Here is a 20,126-nt window from a genome sequence, read left to right on the forward strand (position 1 = left end):
ATAATGTGCTCCATTATATATATATATATATATATATAGTTATATTTAGATATTCTTATATTTAAAAAATATAATCACTAATTTTATAAACTATCTAAATTTATATCGACATTCTGTTGTAATTACTGATTATGGAAGAGACATTTTCGATTTATTTAGCGAGACAAAAAAATTTACAGGTTCCACCAGAGTACCCGGAACCTGTATATCAGAGGTTCCTGGTAGGTTCTGGTTTTATGACTCAATAGGGTAAGATTCAGTTCCAAAATTTTGAAACATATCCTTTACATGGTAGGGTCCGGGTATCGTAGAAAAATAGGGTACTTGGACCCGCACACCCCTAATTGTTATTGCACTACAGTTACTTATATATTTTGCAGTAGACGGTATTTCAAACAATTGCATAGTGTGAACAAATTAGATAAAATTAGCCAAGAAGGATTGAGTTGAGAAATTTTACTATTATGCATGGCTATGACTACAACCGTAATTGCACTGGATCAGATTATTTTGTTACTATTTATTTTATTATCTGTCGACTATATATATATATATATACATATATATTCATAAGTATTGGCTCTATATTTAAATTATGAAGCTCTGAGAAAATCTAATCAGTGTGCCTTGAATTTGTATATCTTATTTCTTGCATGTCTTGCCTTCTATATCTTACTCGGTTATCCAATCACATACTTGATTGGAATGCAGGCTCGAACATGAAGTACTCACTCAATTAATTTACTATCTTAAACTTACGAGGCTCTAATGTAGATCAAATCATAAGCTACCAAATGTATATGCCCAATGAACCTTCTCTTCGCTCATTCTTAAAGGACAAAAATTAAGAGCAGCGAATTTAATTGATTGTGATTATTTAAAGGGGTATCTACTTAAAATGGCTCATGGTTTGTCCGTTTTGTCAAATCTATCTAATTTTTTTTTTGTCAAATCTATCTCATGGTTTACTTTTTGCATCAAATCTATCCCGACATTATCTTTTCCGTCGACATCTAACGGCTGTGCTGACGTGGCGCCCACGTGGCAAGTGTGGCCCACTATCTCTCCACGTGCCACGTCAGTACGGCCGTTAGATGTCGATGGAAAAGATAACGCCGGAATAGATTTGATGCAAAATGTAAACCATGGGATAGATTTGACAAAAAAAAACATGTGATAGATTTGACAAAACGGACAAACCATGTGCCATTTTAGATAAAAATCCCTTATTTAAATAGGATACATGCACTCTACCGAAAAATAAATAGGATACATGCATTTTAGTTAAATTTTCCTTTGGTTTGCATAACTATATCATCATGAAAAATTAAGGATGTGCTTCACGTGCAATGAACGTGACATTCTCATCGAACATTGTATACACATTCACTCCAACGGGGTCCTGTTGTCTTGGTGAGCCACGTCTTAACTAACCCTTCATTTGGTGGCGGGATTCCACTTAAATTTTCAAAAATTATTGGCCCGTTTAATTGAGAGATTATTTATGTTCTTTCATTGTTCATTTTTTCTACCATCTCTAAATCTAGTCTCCGTTTTTATTAATTTCTGATATTTCTGGGGCAAAATTCTATCGTGAAGGTATCATTTTGTAAATGATTTCGCTACAAAATTAAAGGTATTGAGTGACAAGGACCAAATTGATCATAGTTCGCAACATTAATGGTCAAAGTGATGCAAATTTAATACTAGACAGATTAGTGGCCAAATTAACACACTTTTTTGAAAACGCCAATGGCCAAAGTGACACAAATTGAAGAGTTGGCATTGTTCGAAGAAAGGAGATAATCACATTGTTCGAAAATGAGAACTAAATCAAATTCAATTCGTAGGAGATTCAGTACAAAAGAATGCAGCTGAGATGTGTTATATCAGCCCAAACAATAGAATAAAACTAAAACAAATCGTGCGGGAGCCTTGATTTTGGCTCTCCGTGCACTCTCGACAAAAATCGAAACGAATAAAATAAATTAACTGGAACATTAATTCTAGAGCACAAGAGAACATATGTCTCCCTGCCGAGATTTATTAATTTCTTAATGAACTTCATCAAGCCCTGTTTATGGGGTTGCCGCCAGAGACGGGATTGCTGGGGTTGCCACCGGAAACAGGATTGCCGGGGTTGCTGCCGGGACGGTTGTTGGCTGCGCCGATGGCGGTGTCTTCATTGTTCATTCCCAGAGTGCTCTTCACTGCTTCAGCTGCTCCATACGCCATGCTCTTGACTTGCCCTCCCGTCTATGCGTACATATATATTTGACCACCAAAATGATCTTAATTGATTATACCGAATTAATACAAAGTAAAAAACCGCTTGAGATAGTTGGCATTAATGATGGTCGCATGGCACTATGAGACTCAAGCGTCATATCGGAAAGGTAATTATCTAGCCATCTATGGCTATGGTGATCAGGATGGGAAGGAACCGAACCTGCTGGAGGATGTTGGTGGCCTGGTCCTTGAGCTCGGAAGCATAGTTCTGAGCAGCCTGTGCCGTGCCGGACGCCCTATCCGCTGCCGACTGAGATGTCTCCTTTGCCTGATTCACATACTCATCTTTCTTCACCTGCCACAACAAATGTAATTCAACATGTTACATACATTAAGATCAACCGTACGACTTGGCTCGATCCTCAAGTTACAGAAGTTTGAGATGAAGGCTACAGGGAAAAAAAAAAAGCTGTAAAAATTCGCATCCATGAATCGAACCTGAGCTTGGCCAGTGATTTGGCCTGCCTGGTGTCCCAAATTTCGCCCTGGTTGGTTCGACATTTTCCGGGGATTTGCTTGGCTCTGTTACTGATGGGAAGATCCGAAAACGTTCACTTAGGAATAATAGGAGAATTAATCAATAGTGTATGATGAGAAAGATAACAAGAGAGGATGTTGCTCAATGGTTAACTCCATAAGAATTTATAGGCTTGAGAGTGCCATTCACTTTGCTTTTGTGATTCTCAGAATCCGCAGGTGCTTGCACATGTCAAGTGAGGAGAGAATAGTTGGAATTTGTCAAAGAGATGGAAGAAAGAGAAAACCCATCCAAATAGGATCTGCAGTACGTACATGGAGAAATTATCTGTATCATCATACAACTATAAAAGTTGGAGCAACTCATCCGATCTGCAATATCTTCTGTAGACCATATATAGTGCTTTTTGAGAAATTTTCATCATTATTTTATGAATTACGATTAGAAAGGAGAAACTGTTTTGCAGAATTCTCAATATCACCAGGACCTGTGTTGTAGATACAAAACCAACTGCAGCATTAGTGTGTGGGTTATACGACAGAGAGAGGCGAAACCTGAACCATCGAATTATAATCGAAAGAGCCAACGTAGCCTGAAAGTAACCAAGTATTGGAAATTAATGTTTTTAGAAGAGATATAAGAATACTTTCCTTATCTTTACTATATATTCATTGAAAAATATAGTATAAAACATTAAACTCTTTCCTTTCATTCTTTTTTTCTCTTAAAGAACTTTAAAAAAAGATGAGCAATTATCAATTCTATAGGGTTGAATAAAAATTTGATTGATCAGTTTATCTAATTGCTATGCTTAGTGTGTGACTCGTTGGTTTTTTTTGGAGGATAGAATTAGAAAAAAAAATTAACAGAAAGGGACCGACCCCTACTATGAACTAATAACTGTAGAATTAATAACCAACTCATTGCTTCGCATTATTTTGATACAAAAAAAGGATATGAAAAACCAGTCAAGATATGTTATATTGGTCATATCATTGTAGCAATTGATTTTTTTTTTGCATAAAAAAATCAAAATCAATATGATTTTGATAGAAAAGAACTCAGATAAATGGAGGGATGAGAGAAAGAAGAAAAATAATGTCATTGATGTATTAACCATATATATATATATATAAAAAGTTGTATCCCACCTATTAAATTGGGGTTGAACTGTGAACATCTCTATTAAGTAATGGTAGAATAGTAAATGTCCTAATAAATTAATATGTTATATAGAAATTAGACAATATTTCTTATTATTGTAATTAAAGAAAATATATCTAACATAAACACTAATGAAGAATTCTAATCACTTATTATTATTATTTTATAAGTAATTAATATTTTATTAGTAGATAAATATACATAATTTTAATAATCATTATTAGCCTCATCAAAATTAAATTAAGTTGATCTCTAATTGAAATGATTAGTCATTTCATCTAAAATTATTCAAATTTACAAAAATTAACACATGAAATTTGAGTGAGAAAAAGATAACTACGAATACTTAATTTAAAAATTTATTAATCTTTCTTTCAAAAGTTAGGAATTTTTTAAGTTTTTAATTTTATGATTATTTTTTGATAAATTGAATTGATAATCGAAATCATGCATATGAAATATTTTACATGAACGGTTTATTTATGAGCTCTTAAATTAATTTTATCTTGCACGGATATGAAATTTATCGTATTAAAATTTATATAGTATACAAATCAATTTTCTATATATTAATATAAACTATAAATCAATATTAATAATTTTTTAACATGTAACATTTCATAACAAATTTTTCTTCATAAAGCCCGTGCAACGCACGGGTTCAATAGCCTAGTTCCCATACATGTAAGGTTTATGAATTATCTTAGAAAAGGCAGTTGCACACAAGACTTTCTCATGTCTTTATGTTACATTTTTCCAAAATGTGCCCCGCCCCTCTCTTTTTTGAAAAGATTTCAAAATTGTAGGCCATTTTTTAAATTATTTAAAAATTGATACGGCGTGTTCATCAAAGAAAAATCGAGTTAGGACACCCGGGCCTCCTCTCCTTTGTCGAACTCGGTATCAAGGGTCACAATGGGAGTGCTCCCTCTTAGTTCAACATTGTTACCATCAACTTAAATGAAAAGAGACATGAAGCGTAAAGAAAATGAAGGGAAAGAGTATTGACTTGTTTGGTTTGCAAATGTGATTTTAAAATCACAACTTTAACCTAATTCTACCAACAACAAAACAAAATAACTCATACAAAGTCAAAGAATATGCCCAATTTATACCACTCTTTTTCAATAATAAAACAAAATAACTCATACAAAGTCAAAGGGTGGGCCCCATTTATACCACTCTTTTTTCAAAATCAAAATCTGATTTTAAAATCCTACTTTGAAACCAAACGCAGCATATAATACTACTATATAGATATGTATAATTAAAAAAAATGAAGAAAGGAAGAAGGAAACACCCCAAAATTGAGCTAGAGTCGGAATCGCGGCTGTGCAGTGGCCTTGGAAAAGGAGGCCTTTAACTACCTTTGTTAAAGTCGTTTCGGAAGAATCGAACTTCTAGAGTCGGAATCAGGTGGATTTCCTCGATTTTCCTACTTCATTACACAAGAACTAGCTAGAATTTAGGAATATTGGGTCATTTTGCAAGGGTTCCAGCACATGGAGATAGAAAAGTTCCTTAGAAATGAGTGACCCTCTATTTAAATTTCATCATAACTTTTCATTCATCGGCTTTCCGGTCACAAAATTTAAAAGAATCAGTTTTGTTTATGGGTTTTTACCCCATATATCCTATGGTTTAAATTTTTTTTTAAATCTATCATATACCGTAAAAAGTGTCAAATCTATCTCATGGTTTACATTTTTCTCTAAATCTATCCTGCTGTTATATTTCCGTCAACGCTTAATGGTTTTGCCACTGTGGCCCCTTTTATCCGGAATAGATTTGAGCAAAAAAATTAAAATCATGAGATAGATTTGGAGTCTACTAGCATTTCATTAACGGAAGATATGACAACATAATAGATTTGGAGAAAAATATAAACCATGAAATATATTTAACACTTTTTAAAGCATATGATAGATTTTTAAAAAATATTAAATCATATAATATATGGCGTAATTTTCTCTTTTATTTATATGACAACATATGTGTATTTTTATGCCAAATAAATGTTTATATAGCATAAAATTTATTCTAAAAAAGAGCCGACCCGACCATTTGCATGACCCTGAGTCCTTTGTCAAGTCAATCCAAAAGACCCGCGTCATCATGATGCTCGTCAAGGCTGGGTCTCCTGTGGACCAGACCAGAAAGACTCTCTCTGCTTACATGGAAAAGGGAGACTGCATCATTGACGGAGGCAATGGGTGGCATCAGAACACCGAAAGGAGAGAAAAGCCATGGCGGAGTTGGGACTGCTGTACCTTGGAATGGGTGTTTCAGGAGGTGAAGAAGGTGCCAGGAACGGGCCCTCTTTGATGCCAGGAGGCTCTTCCGAGGCCTACAAGTACATTGAGGATATCCTCCTCAAGGTGGCTGCTCAGGTCCCTGATAGTGGACCCTGTGTGAGCTATATTGGGAAGGGTGGTTCCGGGAATTTTGTGAAGATGGTGCACAATGGCATTGAGTATGGTGACATGCAGCTCATTGCTGAGGCTTATGACGTCCTCAAATCTGTTGGAAAGCTCTCCAACGAGGAGCTGAAGAATGTTTTCTCCGAATGGAATAAAGAGGAGCTCCTCAGCTTCTTGATTGAGATCACTGCAGACATTTTCGGAATTAAGGACGATAAGGGAGAGGGCTATTTAGTTGACAAGGTCCTTGACAAGACTGGCATGAAAGGAACAGGAAAGTGGACTGTCCAACAGGCTGCAGACCTCTCAATCGCTGCCCCCACGATCGCTGCTTCCTTAGACTCACGGTTCCCCAGTGGGCTAAAGAAGGAGAGAGTCCAGGCCGCCGAGGTATTCAAATCAGGTGGCTTTGGAGACATCTTGGCTGATCAGGAGGTGGACAAGAAGAAGCTGATTGATGAAGTCAGACGTGCACTGTATGCATCCAAGATCTGCAGCTACGCGCAGGGGATGAATCTGATCCGAGCGAAGAGCAGCTAGAAGGGGTGGGGCCTACAGCTTGGTGAACTTGCAAGGATCTGGAAGGGAGGCTGCATCATAAGGGCGATCTTCCTGGACATCATCAAGAAGGCCTATGACAGGAATCCCGATCTTGCAAACCTCCTCGTGGACCCAGAGTTTGCTCAGGAGATAATCGAGCGTCAGTCCTCGTGGAGGAGAGTGGTGTCCCTTGCCATCAACTCGGGGATCAGTGTTCCTGGAATGTCCTCGAGTCTCGCCTACTTTGATACTTACAGGAGAGCGAGGGTGCCAGCGAATCTGGTCCAGGCCCAGAGGGACTACTTCGGTGCCCACACCTATGAGAGGGTCGACATGGAAGGCTCTTTCCACACACAGTGGTTCAAGCTTGCTAAGCAGTCGAAAATCTAAGAGTAAAATTTATATCCTCTTGAGCGTAGAAGAGTGATCGATATATCAGCAAATTTTCTTTACCATTTGCGAGATCAAAATTATCTCGAATAAATTGACAAACTCCCGGATATGTATGTAATTTTTTTTACCGAGGCAAGCCTTGGTATTACGTTTTAGAGTCAAGCAAACTCTAAACAACGGTTCAAAACGGAACAGTAGCATTAATCTTGAAATCCCAAATTTTTCAATAGACGCTAATCAAATAGTCAGAGATTCCACAAGCAAAGATCATATATTATAGCCTGTGTCGAATGTTTAGAAAATATACTTTAAAATGAATCATTTGCATATATATAAATTCGATTTTTATCATTTTATAACTTCTCTTTGTGATTTTTTTTTCAAAGAAAGTTAGTGAAACTATAAGCAAATACTTTAAAGAAACTTCTTTTCTCGCGTGCCATAAACATTTTCTTTTTCTTTACTGTATGCTAATTAAGAAGAAATGTATAATCATGAAATTTTTTGGCAATTATCATACTATATAAATAGAATTTTTGTATCCATAGAATTCATTATCACACAATTTCAGAATCTTCTACTTAATGCTTCAATGAATTTACTATAGCTCTTCATTTTTTCTTCATTTTTTTTCCTTTCAATTTCTTCTTTTATGTGCTTTATCCATGTAAAAGAATTTCATTGGGTATTAGCAACTCTTTTTCGTATTTTGATTACTCATTAGGTATTTTCAGTTAGGACTAGTTTTCAAGCTATTACTTTGTATTTATACATATGTAAATGTTCATTTTCTCTCCTATAATAAACAATTGATGAGTTGCCATTTGTGCTGGTTCCAGGAAGAAATAATAATATGATAAAAATCGATAAGTAAGACGCAATATAGTAATGTGATTTGCCATAGCGCAAAATCACAAAAGAAGGCAATATATATTATTTAAAGTTGAATACACTTTAATAAATAATGATATAATAACAAATATATATACGATTAGGGTTAAATAGGATTAAATTATGAGTAAATAGATTGAGAGTTTATAAATTAAATAGTGCCATAAATATATTTGGGTTGGAAATATTTAAATTTAAATTATAATATATTCTCAAAACTTATGATAATTACAAAATTATCCTCAAGACTCATGGCACACTAAATTTTGGTCTAATTGGAGAAATGATAATTTTAAAAAAGTTACATCACTACTCATTCTCCAATATAGTAGTAAAATATGAATTAATCATAATTTCGTAAGATATTTTGATGTAATTATTAGACATTATATATATATATATATATATTCCTTATGATTATTTTGAAATTGAATTAAAAACAATTATACTTTGAGTTAGGTAAATTTAATAATGTTTGTTATAGAAATTCTGTACAAATGTGCGGGGCAAAACACAGTTTTATTATATTGGACGACTCATGAAATCACATCATCTGACACCCTATTTATAAGCCAAATCACATAGAGACAGATAAGAAACCAACATTTAAGACAAATCAAATCAATACCTCAATTAGATAATGAATAACAAAATGCATTTATGAAATATTGACTTTGTTTGGGAATATAGTAAAATTTTATTTTATTTTATTTTAATTATAAATAATTATATTTATTTGAGTTTGTAATGATTGTATTGTTAAATTACGAAAAAAATAATAAATAATTGAAAAAATTTAATATTAAAAATTAAATTAAATTATAATTATAATAAAAAAAAATTAAAAAAATTACTCAACTCTACTTTTCCCCCCTAGTGGACAAACGGCTAAAATACCTGTTTGAATAGAAGTCCTCCGCCCGACAAGCTTGTCAGGGAGGTCTTTAAAATGATAACAGCAGAAGAATGAAAAAGCTTCGGACGACAGTGTATGCCCGTGACTTCCCTGTTGTATCAATCAGACCAGGTCAGTACATAGGAATGGCCCTCAGCTTCTGCTTCCCTTCCATTCCAGTCCTTCCGCCTGCCCCCCCAGCTTTCGAGTGCACCAACTTTGTCCCACAAAACTTTCAGAGATTTCCCCCGGAAGGCCCTCCGCCCTCCGCCCTCCGCCCCCGGCCAACTTCCAGACCTCTCATTTCCGCCGCAGAACTTTTTTAATTGATGCAATAATCCCCCACCAGCCCTCCTACTCTATAAATAGAGAGGGCTTCTTACATTTGATGAATAGGACTTTTGGCATTTTCATGAGTTGAAAGTCTTGCCAAGAGAGCCCACATTCCCGACTTTAGCCCGTAGTTACCCGACTTAGTAGGGAGGAAACCTGAGAATATCCCGACTCTTACCCCCGACGCTCTTGCATCCCGAAGTCGGTGAACGAATGGTAACACACACTCCCTTGGGAGTAGGCTGGTCGGATAGTGTTCTGAGCTCTCTAGCTCCGATCCAAACCCATTTTCTTTTTATTTCTTCATTTCATGCTCCGTTTACTTTTAATCGAACTTAAATATCACACTTTAATAACTTGTTTGGTTTCAAAGTAGGATTTTAAAATCATACTTTAACTTAATTCTATCAACAACAAAATAAAATAACTTATACAAAGTCAAAGGGTGTGTCTTATTTATATCACTCTTTTTCCACAACAAAACAAAATAACTCATACAAAGTCAAATGGTGAACTCCATTTATACCACTCTTTTTTAAAATTAAAATCTAATTTTAAAATTTTACTTTGAAATCAAACGCAATATAAATTACCGTTATTTACGTTTCAAGTTCATTTACCCCACTTTCTTCTTTCTTCTTTTTTGTTTTTTGTTTTTTTAATTTTTGCTTCTTCTCGGCTGCCCACTCCTGTCAAGACCCTTGATACTGAGACTCGGTAGAGGAGAGAGGTCGCCTGGGACTTTTATTTCGTTAAATAAAGCACTTTATACTCTTGTTCGTATATGTATATATGTATATATAAGCATATATGATATATATATATACACTAATATATATAATGATATATGTGTCCTCCTCCACATCCCCGAATGGATCTCCCGACGTCGGAATCCCGACAAATGAACGGAGATCGGGATGTTTTACGATATCCATGCACTACATATGTATTTATACTATATGCTAATATATATTTATATAATACATGTACGTATAGTTACGCTGTTATGATGTTCATTTCGTGTTTGATTTTTCTTTTTTATCTCGTTTACTAGGACCCGACTTAGGATTAACCGGCTTAGTATGATGATTAGGGAGTTCAAAATTGTTGAAATCATCACGATTAGCTCACGGTCACTCACGGTTTGGTAAAGAAAAATTGATTAATTTTCATTTGGTGCATGGAAATCGAAATGAGCAAACTGTGATTTTGGGTCTCGGTCATTAGGAGGGCTTGAACATGAAATCGGCTAATTGTCTCCACTTAGAGGTTGAAATGCATGAATATATATGAACACACGTCTTGATCATTTGGGGGATTCGATAAAAAAAAAAAAAGCTAATTGAATGATTGGGCATTAAAGAAGTGAATTGTCGGCTCTCTGATGGGGTGTTGAGCATGACCAATAGGGTTTTTGGTGTCAAATGTTAACTTGGAATTAATTTGGTCAATAGGAAATCGAAATCGAGTAATCACGTACACTAGAGTTTAAATCAAGAAAAATTGGGAATAATCACGCACTTAGAAATTAAGGAGTCTAGGATTAAATCAGAAGATCCAAGGTCTTGAGGGTAGGATCGTTAGTATCGGGAAATTAATCGAGCTAAGTCCATAGAATAATGTGGAATTAATTAAAGAAAATGGACAATTTTTGTGTGAAAATCGGAATTAAAGAAATGGTAAGTCACTTAAACTCGACTTTTAGTTTACGGGGTTAAAGGCATCCACTCACCAAATTGTGTCATAGGTTTAATAAGTTGGTAACTTGAGCTTGAGGGATTAGAAAAATTTTTAGATTTCAGCAAAATTGGTAAACCAGGTACATATGACATTGATAAAATTAGAATAAATTGAAAGAGATGGAATTGTAAATAAAATGGATAGACTTAGGAAAATAATTTTTGGGCTCGTTTGGCATCAAAGTAAAGTTTAAATTTCATCTTCATTTTCACTCTCAGCCACTATAAGATAAACTTTCTCCAATTTTCTCTTTTTTTATTAGTCAATGTAGTGGGCCTTAGTCTTTCCACATTAACATTGGCGTCAGATGTCCAAATACCATGTTTTTTTTTTAAATTCTATATTGCTTTCTCTTTTTTCACTCTTTACATACACAACCACACGAGGAGATGCGTAGGATCAAAGTGCTCAAGATCGATTATTGGTTGATTACATTTTATCTAATAAATTGACAATGTACAAGACATTTAGAGAAATAGATAACTACATTAATTGCACTGATTTAATACAAATTTGAAAATAAAATTCAAAAATAAAGTATGGATATGTATATTAAATACAAATAGAAAGTGTAAGTCATCGGCGTCTTATCTCTGCGCATCATAACCGATTTGCGATACGGTCACATACTGTATTCATTTCATTGCTGCTCATGTTAACTTCAATTCGTATTCCTGATTGTTGAGATGGATTCGAAATTCAACGTAATCTGTTCAAATATCGTCGTACACCTCAAATAACCTGGTAATGATTGCGCTGAATAAAATTATGCAATACAAAACAAGCAGGGGCAATTTGTCATTGCCTATGTGGTTTGAAATTTGGCATTAATTTCATTATTGCGAACCTCCTCTTCAAAATCCCAAAACGCCGTTCAATAATATTACGAACGGATGAGTGTCCATGCAATTAATGGAACCATCTATTTCTCTAAATGTCTTCTATATGGCCGGTTTATTTTATAAAATTTGATAAACAAGTAATCGATCATGAGCACATTGGTCATATGCATCTCCTTGTGTGATAATCTATTTAAGGAGAGGAATAAGGGAAATGAATGGAGGATTAAAACAAAACGAAAAAAAAAAAAGAAAACAACATGGCATCAGGACGTCTGACGCCGATGAAAATGTGAGAAGATTGGGGTCTACTATATTGACTAATGAAAAAAGAGAAAATTGGGGAAAGTTTGTCTTACAACGGGTGAGAGTGAAAATGAAGATGAAATTTAAACTACACTTTGATGCCAAACAAGCTAATATCGAGATATGATATTATTTAATTTCCTAATGATAAAATATTTCTAACACTCTCTAATGACGAACATGTAGTGTTATGAAAATGTTCATCTTACAATGAAAATTCAATTTCACAGCTTTTTCCTTTTCTTTTACGGTAGGAAATGAGGTCGAACCCCATCTATCTATATATATATAGTAATTCAAAGTACTCTCTAAGAGAGTCTCTTATTCATTTATTAAGAATTTTCCACGTAAGCGGTCTCGAAAAATAAAGAGTTAAAAGTTTATCGTCTCTTCACGTTTCTCGAGTTGACTTTTTAAATTTTTATTATAATTTCTTCATTTTCTTAGAAATTGATGAAATTTGAATTTCCCAAAAAAAAATTCCAGTAAATTTCTAACATGCTTAGGCATCTCCCTAAAGTACAAACACTCGCGCAACGCGTAGGCCGAATGACTAGTTAGATATAAAATTACGTAGCTTTTTCTTTTGATTGATTGAGCAATTCCTTCGTCTCTGAGCTTCACAACAATAAATGAAAGACAATCTTTTTTTTTTTTTGGGTGAATTGAAAGAAGTCCTTCTAGTTCGAGTTGGAGCTCTCCGCTTTTTTTTCCCTTTAATGGTGCGGAGGAGAATTGCATGACTATATAATATATGCATATGCATAAGACAATAAAAGTATTTCGAAATATGTAGAGAGAGAGAGAGAGTGTGTGCTCTCTCTGACGGCAGTTAACCCTAGCCTGCAAACCACCATGAAGGAGGAAGATACTCTGAAACACAACTCTGAAGAGACCGAAGAGACAGCATCAGAGACGGAAGATGTCAACATGGAGACACCGGAAGAAGCTGGGAATGAAGAGGCTGTTCTCTCCGACCAGGAACAATTGAAGCCAACTCCACAAGCAACCTCGTCATATAGAGAGACAAGCTAGTTGGAGTAATCCCAGGTGCATATCAAGAAAACTTCTTTCTCCAAAATGATTGGACCACAGAGTCTGATGAAGACAGTGGAATGCCCGAGGATGATGGACAACCTCGCATTCGGCTATCCAAGGGGGAAAAGTTGAGGCTCAGGAAGCCACGGAGAAACTCGCTGATTGTTAATCCTTATGGGAGGAACCTTGACTTCATGTATTTCACTCAACGCCTCAATGGCATGTGGAAACCACAGGAGAGGATGCCCACAGTGGATCTTGGACATGGATTCATTAGGGTGTCTTTTGCATTGACAAATGACTTCGTCAAAGTACTTAGAGATGGCCCTTGGTTCATTGGTAAACTGTTTGTTACCATTCAAATGTGGGAACCGAACTTCCGAGCTTCCAAAGCATCAGTATCAACGGGAACACTATTGGTTCACAATGTTTGAGTGGATGCAGCTGACTAACTAATTCCAACCATCTCCAGTTTTAGTGACTGCATTAGGGACTGGAACAAATCGGTTTTTGGTAATGTTTTCCATAGGAAGAAGCATACCCTTGCTGGTATCGCCGGTGTCCAAAGGGTTCTTGCCTCAAATCCTAATAATTTTCTTGTCAATCTTGATCGTTCCCTCAATAGAGAATATGAAGAGATCCTTAAACAAGAGGAAGAAATTTGGATTATGAAGTCTCCAGCCAATCGTCTCACTGAGGGTGATCGCAATACTACATTCTTCCATGTCTCCACGCTCATTCGTAGGAAGTCTAATAGAATTTCTGCTCTAAAAGGTCACTCAGGGGACTGGTCTTATGATGCCATTGAAATCCAACAAATTGTCCGTAAGCATTTCTTGAAGTTATATAAATCTGAGTGTATCTGCTCTCCTCTAATGCCCCATGCTAATCCCTGATGGTTGAGGTCCTTGTTTGAAGAAGATGTAGCCAAGCTGTCCATGCCCAATCTCGTGTGGGGAAATCAAGAATGCTGTCTGGTCTCTCAAGCCATAAAAGGCTCCGGGATCGGATGGTCTTCATCCTATCTTCTTCCAGCGATGTTGGGATCGTATAAGCCTCTCTGTTGCTCTCGTGATTGAGAGTGTATTTCGGCACCTTGAACTTCCTCCGATTATCAATGGTACCATCATCTCCCTCATCCCTGAGTGTCGTGCTCCTGAATCAATCTCTAAATATCGTCCCATCAGTCTTTGTAATACTGCATACAAAATCATTTCAAACATCATTGTCAATTGTATGCTTCCCTCCTAGATCGAACCGCCGAGCTGCCGATAATATTGTGGTACTTAGAGAAATTCTTCATTCCATGAATAAGAAAAGTGGCAAATCGGGGGTCATGGTGATCTAAATTGATTTGGAGAAAGCTTACGACTATCTTGGATGGTCTTTCATCCGAGAAACTCTCATCCACTTCAAATTTCCTGATTCTTGGAACAAAATCATCATGAACTGTGTCTCGTCTCCAATGACCTCCGTTCTTCTGAATGGGGAACAACCCAAACCTTTCTCACCTACTAGAGGTTTAAGATAGGGGGACCCGATCTCACGATACCTGTTTATCCTCTGTATGGAATTTCTCAGTGCCCTCATTAACGAGGCAACGAAGTCGGGGCAATGGAAAGGTGTCAAAGCTTCTAGATCTGGTCCAATGATTTCCCACCTTTTCTTCGCCAATGATCTTCTGCTATTTGGTAACACCGATTCTAGTACTTGTACGTGCATCCTGGAGACCATCGATAAATTCTGTAACTGGTCTGGACAAGAAGTCAAACTAGCCAAGTCTAGGATCTGTGTTTCTCTCAATGAGTCTAATTCGGTTAGGTCTCGTTGTATAGTCTCAACTTTTCAAATCTCTCTTACAGATAACCTCGGCAAATACCTTGGTTTTCCTGTAAGTTCCAAACGGTCTGACTTGGACTATTCATAGATTATCAAGAAAATGCGAGATCGTCTAGCCAGCTGGAAATCCAATACCTTGTCCATGGCTGGTAGACTCGTACTCATCAACTCGGTAAATTCCACCATTCCCTTGTACGTCATGCAGTGTACGTGCTCCCAAAGAAAGTCACTAACACTCTTGACAAATTAAATCGGGATTTTCTTTGGGGCTTAACGGAAGAAAAGAGGAAAATTCATCTCATCAACTGGGAAACGGTTACTAAACCCAAATGGGAGGGAGGATTAGGCATAAAGCGTGCATATCCTCTCAATAAGGCCCTTCTCAGAAAGTTTGCTTGGCGATTTCTTCATGGGGGAGATAACTTGTGGGCAACAACTTTACGTTCTCCAACCTAGAAATCCCCAGTCTGTCTCCGAAAACCAGAGAGCCATTCTAGTTGGGCATCAAATCTGTGCGGAGGGAATTCGGAGTGTTATCTGAGATGGGACTGACACCCTTTTCTGGTTAGACGACTGGACGAGCAAGGGTCCTCTGCGAAGTCTTATTGCCGGCTCTCTCTATCATAACGAAGAGGAGCTTCTGGTTGCACGATGTATTCATTTGGGAGTTTGGAATCTCAGTAATCTCTCAATAACACTCCCCGAGCATTGACCAAATACAGTCTTATAATCCAGATTAACGACACGGAGAAAGACTGTGTGGCCTGGAAATTCTCTAAGTCTGGTGAATTTAGCCTCAACTCTGCATATGAAATCGCTATGGGTTGGGATCCATCTCGAACTCGTAATCACGAGTGGGAGTGGATTTGGAGAACTCATTGCCTCCCCAAAATCCAAACCTTCTTGTCGCAGTGTAGACACAATAAGTTAGCCAGTGCTGACAGTCTCTCGAGACGCGGCCTCTCGATTAATCCTTTGTGTAAACAGTGTCAGCTTGAACCGGAAACCGTACCTCACATCCTTCGAGATTGCTCAGGGGGAGAAACTTTTGGAACAATCTGGGATGTCCTCTTACAAAGTCTGCCACCTTCAATATCCCGTACACTTCTTAGCTTCGTGTCAATTGCCAAGCATACGAAACTCATACTCTGGCTATTCCATGGTCCATTATTTTTTCTTTGGCTGTTTGGTATTTATGGTTGAATAGAAATTCCATGCTCTTCAGAGGTCGTCCCCTTCACAAGGATCTTCCTCGTTTCACGCTTGAACGTGCAGCTGAGCTCTCCTCGTGCAAATCTCTCTATCGTGGGCCAGTTCAAACTGAATTTATTATTGCTTGGTCACCTCCGAGACCGGGATGGTTTAAACTTAACACTGATGGTTCAGCTATTAGTAATCCAGATAAGGCAAGTGCAGGAGGTGTGATTCGGGATTCCAATGGCAGATGGTGTGGAGGTTTTTGCCCCGAAAATCTAAGTAGCTTCGAGTGTCAATGCTGAACTGTGGGCACTCCGTGATGGACTTCAACTAGCTCTTGACGCTCTTGACTTGGGGATTGAAAATCTTCAAGTCGAGCTGGATGCCAAAACTGTTTATGACATGGTTTGGGGTTTGCTGCAGTTAACATTTTTCTTAACTCGATTGTCTTTGATTGCAGGTTCTTGAGCTGTAGATTCGCCAGTTGCAAGCAAGGCATATTTATGGGGAAGCCAACTTGTGTGAAGATGCATTAGCTAGGATTGGGACTGCATTACATGATCATTTTGTGCGGTTTATTGAACCTCCCGCTACTATTAAGGACATTTTAGATGATGATTTTTGGGGACTATCCCGAACTCGTATGTCAAGCCTTAAGACTGACTTGACTCCATGATGTAATATTCTTTGAATCAATGAAATGCCGACTTTATAAAATAATAAAATTAAATAAAAATAAACTGCCAACTTTAATTGAAAACCGTGGCAAATTCCTTCCGATCAACTTGTCCCGATGCCATGCAAAAAATTTCAGGTTGGGCCTACAAGCGATCGGAACCATTACCAATTAAAATGTTTGTGTTAATAGGTCGTGAAACTCAATATCTAGAAATTTGTTATTTTAATACTCTGTATGTGATTCTTTCCTCTCAATATTTGTCCTCACGTGACAAGCGGGATCCATCACGTGTCACCTGTCATTAAACACGAGGTGGGCTTTCTTTTAATATTCCCCTCCTTAGGTCTGGTGTTGGACAATGAAGAGGTGCATTTTTTAAGATCTCAAAAGTCGAAATTAGACTTGGTATAGTGTGAGCCTATATTAACATGATGATGTGTAAACTACTTTGATATTCTTTTTAAGAAAAGACTGTTTACACATTTCCAAAATATCGAATATTACATGTTATTCTAATTTCCAACAAGTATGCTTTCACATGATACAAACCTGCATACTATTTATTACGAGGATTGAAATTTTTCGTCACTCAACCAGCACTTTGTTGACACCCTACACCATATTAAAACCGCATAGTGTAAATAATAAATATTTTTGCTCTGAACGGATAATTTTCACTGGTTATCATCACTGTCAAGAGATGAAAAGGATCAAGTCATGGATCTAATATAAATAAAGGGAAAGGAAAGCTAAATGAAAAAGTGTGAAAAGCCCCACAATAAATATCGAATTTAGAATCTGATAATTCCTGCCACCGAATCACATCTCTTTTTCGGGTGCGCACTAGCATCCGAATGTCCAATTGATCGGACTAGTCCAACTCGATCAAGGTTAATTCACTAAAGGATAAAACTTTAGTAATATGAATTTTTTTATTTATAAAATTTAAATCCGAAACTTCAATTTGGCGAAACAAATTTCAAACAATTTGAACGAGTTCATTTTTAATACCCTAAATGCCCTCTCGTGAGAGAGCATTTCTTTCGCCAATGGGTGGGTGAAGAAAAAGAGAAGACAGCGGCTACGTGTCAACATCTCAAGAGATGAGTCATGCAATCGAGCCTCTCATTTCTCAGAGACAGCTAGAAGAAGGTGATGAATAAAAAGGGAAACCATTATATCGAAACCCAAATTAGCTCACCAACTTATAGCTGAGAGCCACGTCGCAAACACGTGGCAGAAGAGGGGACGCGTGTTCCTCCGTGGCCTGTCTCCACAGCCCTATAAATGTGATGTGACGATGTAATAAGAAACTGCATTGACCGAATCCGTCAAAGATCAGCTCCTCATCATCTACTCATCACTCATCAATATATCGAGCTCTGAATATCACTTATAGCTAGGAGAAAGAAGCAGCAATGGCGTCTCAGGATCAGAGGTTCCAGGCAGGTGAAGCCAAGGGCCGTACTGAGGTATATATATATATATATAGAAATGTCTAATACCTTTGTTATGTATATCTTTGTAAGAGTGCATGTAAATTTTTTCCTAATATGTATAGATAAAAAATGTCGATATGAAAAGGCCATGATCAAGACGGTGATACAATCACCTGAAGGAAGGACCATACCAATATTTCATTAGCTTCGAATGCGTTAGAATGCTTTAATCCAATGGAAAAATTGGCATTGCGTTGGTGTACATAGGTAAGTAGTGATAAATGCCACGATTTCAACACTCACCTGAAGGAAGGACCATACCAATATTTCATTAGCTTCGAATGCATCCTATGAGCAAGGGTCTAGTACGCGAAAGAAAAATGCATGTAACGTCGATGTTTGAAGCTCAATGTTGTGATTTGAACATATAGCAATATTTCATAAGATCTGTAACCTTGCTTCCATATATATTATATTCTACTAGACAAAACTTCGACATATATTTAAGATAGAGACTAATCCGGGCGGGCCTTATACCATATGATGTAAATTTCGAATGGCTCATTTGAGTGTGTGTGTGTGTGTGTATATATATATCCAGGAAAAGACGGGCCAGATGATGGGTACGACGAGGGACAAGATGCAAGCAGCCAAAGACAAGACCTCCGAGGTGGCCCAGGCGGCGAAGGACAAGACCAACGAGGCAGCCCAGGCTGCGAAAGACAAGGCGCAATCAGCAAAAGACCGGGCCCATGAGTCGAAGGACCAGGGGGGCAGCTACATGGCTGAGAAGGCAGGGGCCGCAAAGGAGAAGGCCTCGGGTGGGGCCGAGTCGGCGCATGAGACGGCCATGGCCGGACAGGATAAGACAGGGGGAGTGCTCCAACAGACTGGGGAGAAGGTGAAGGGGATGGCACAGGGGGCGGCGGACGCTGTGAAACACACGCTGGGGATGGACAAACCCAACGAGGATGGTCCGACTAGGGATTATGATTAGCCTAATTAGTTCGGCGTGGGCTTCGAAATGGGACATGGTCATAGGGTTATCCTCGTACTGCTAGGAACGCGACAGAGGGTTGCAAAATGTTGGTTCTCGTGAGGTTATGTTGTTTTTGATATTTCTGTTCAGTCCACTGAATAAAGAGTTCTAGTAAAGCCCATGCACCTTTAACCTCGTTAGAGTTGACATTCACTTTTCATTTTTCATGCTCAAACCAAAAATATTGCTATCTAGTTGATGATTAATAGCGGAAAATTATAGGAAAAGGAGGGCAAATTTGAAAAAAAAAAAAAACGAAATTCACTCAATTTTTATTTTAGACTTTAAAGTGAATGACAAAAGCAGTTTCAAATTAAAGCTATGGATTTACTTCATAATTTATGTTGGTCAGCCAAAATTACTTTCGCTAACATTTTCTCAAAACAATAATGTAGCAGAATCACTTGGAAGGAAGAGAGGCGGACGAGGCAAAGTTCGGTCACCACTGCCTTTGGCAGGTTGTTGGTTGTCATTGACGCCCCAGTGGTGGGTCTCCACGACACCTTTCCATCTCCCCTCTCGCTCTTCAATATTTTTTAAATTGCTATAATTTTCTTAAAATTTGTAAAATTAATGAAAAGGACGAAAAACGGATGGAAAACGAATG

The 20,126-nt window shown here is 37.3% G+C and overlaps 2 protein-coding genes and 1 pseudogene across 2 annotated transcripts; 2 read left to right on the forward strand and 1 right to left on the reverse strand.

Moving 5' to 3' along the window:
- Nucleotides 1-1,811: 1,811 nt before the first annotated feature.
- Nucleotides 1,812-2,912, reverse strand: LOC116201299 (late embryogenesis abundant protein 2). The gene is made up of 3 exons (XM_031532483.1): nt 2,728-2,912; nt 2,450-2,584; nt 1,812-2,256 (listed from the first exon to the last, which is right to left on the reverse strand). Exons 1-3 carry the CDS (start codon nt 2,788-2,790, stop codon nt 2,068-2,070), a joined length of 387 nt encoding a protein of 128 aa, XP_031388343.1. The 5' UTR covers nt 2,791-2,912; the 3' UTR covers nt 1,812-2,067.
- Nucleotides 2,913-5,897: 2,985 nt separating this feature from the next.
- On the forward strand, nt 5,898-7,533 carry LOC116199328 (annotated as a pseudogene).
- A 10,823-nt stretch (nt 7,534-18,356) lies between these two features.
- On the forward strand, nt 18,357-19,659 carry LOC116199026 (late embryogenesis abundant protein 7). Its single transcript, XM_031529314.1, has 2 exons — nt 18,357-18,513; nt 19,082-19,659. Exons 1-2 carry the CDS (start codon nt 18,460-18,462, stop codon nt 19,475-19,477), a joined length of 450 nt encoding a protein of 149 aa, XP_031385174.1. The 5' UTR covers nt 18,357-18,459; the 3' UTR covers nt 19,478-19,659.
- Nucleotides 19,660-20,126: the final 467 nt, after the last annotated feature.

Source organism: Punica granatum, chromosome 3, assembly GCF_007655135.1.
Source record: "Punica granatum isolate Tunisia-2019 chromosome 3, ASM765513v2, whole genome shotgun sequence".
NCBI classification, from domain to species: Eukaryota; Viridiplantae; Streptophyta; class Magnoliopsida; order Myrtales; family Lythraceae; genus Punica; species Punica granatum.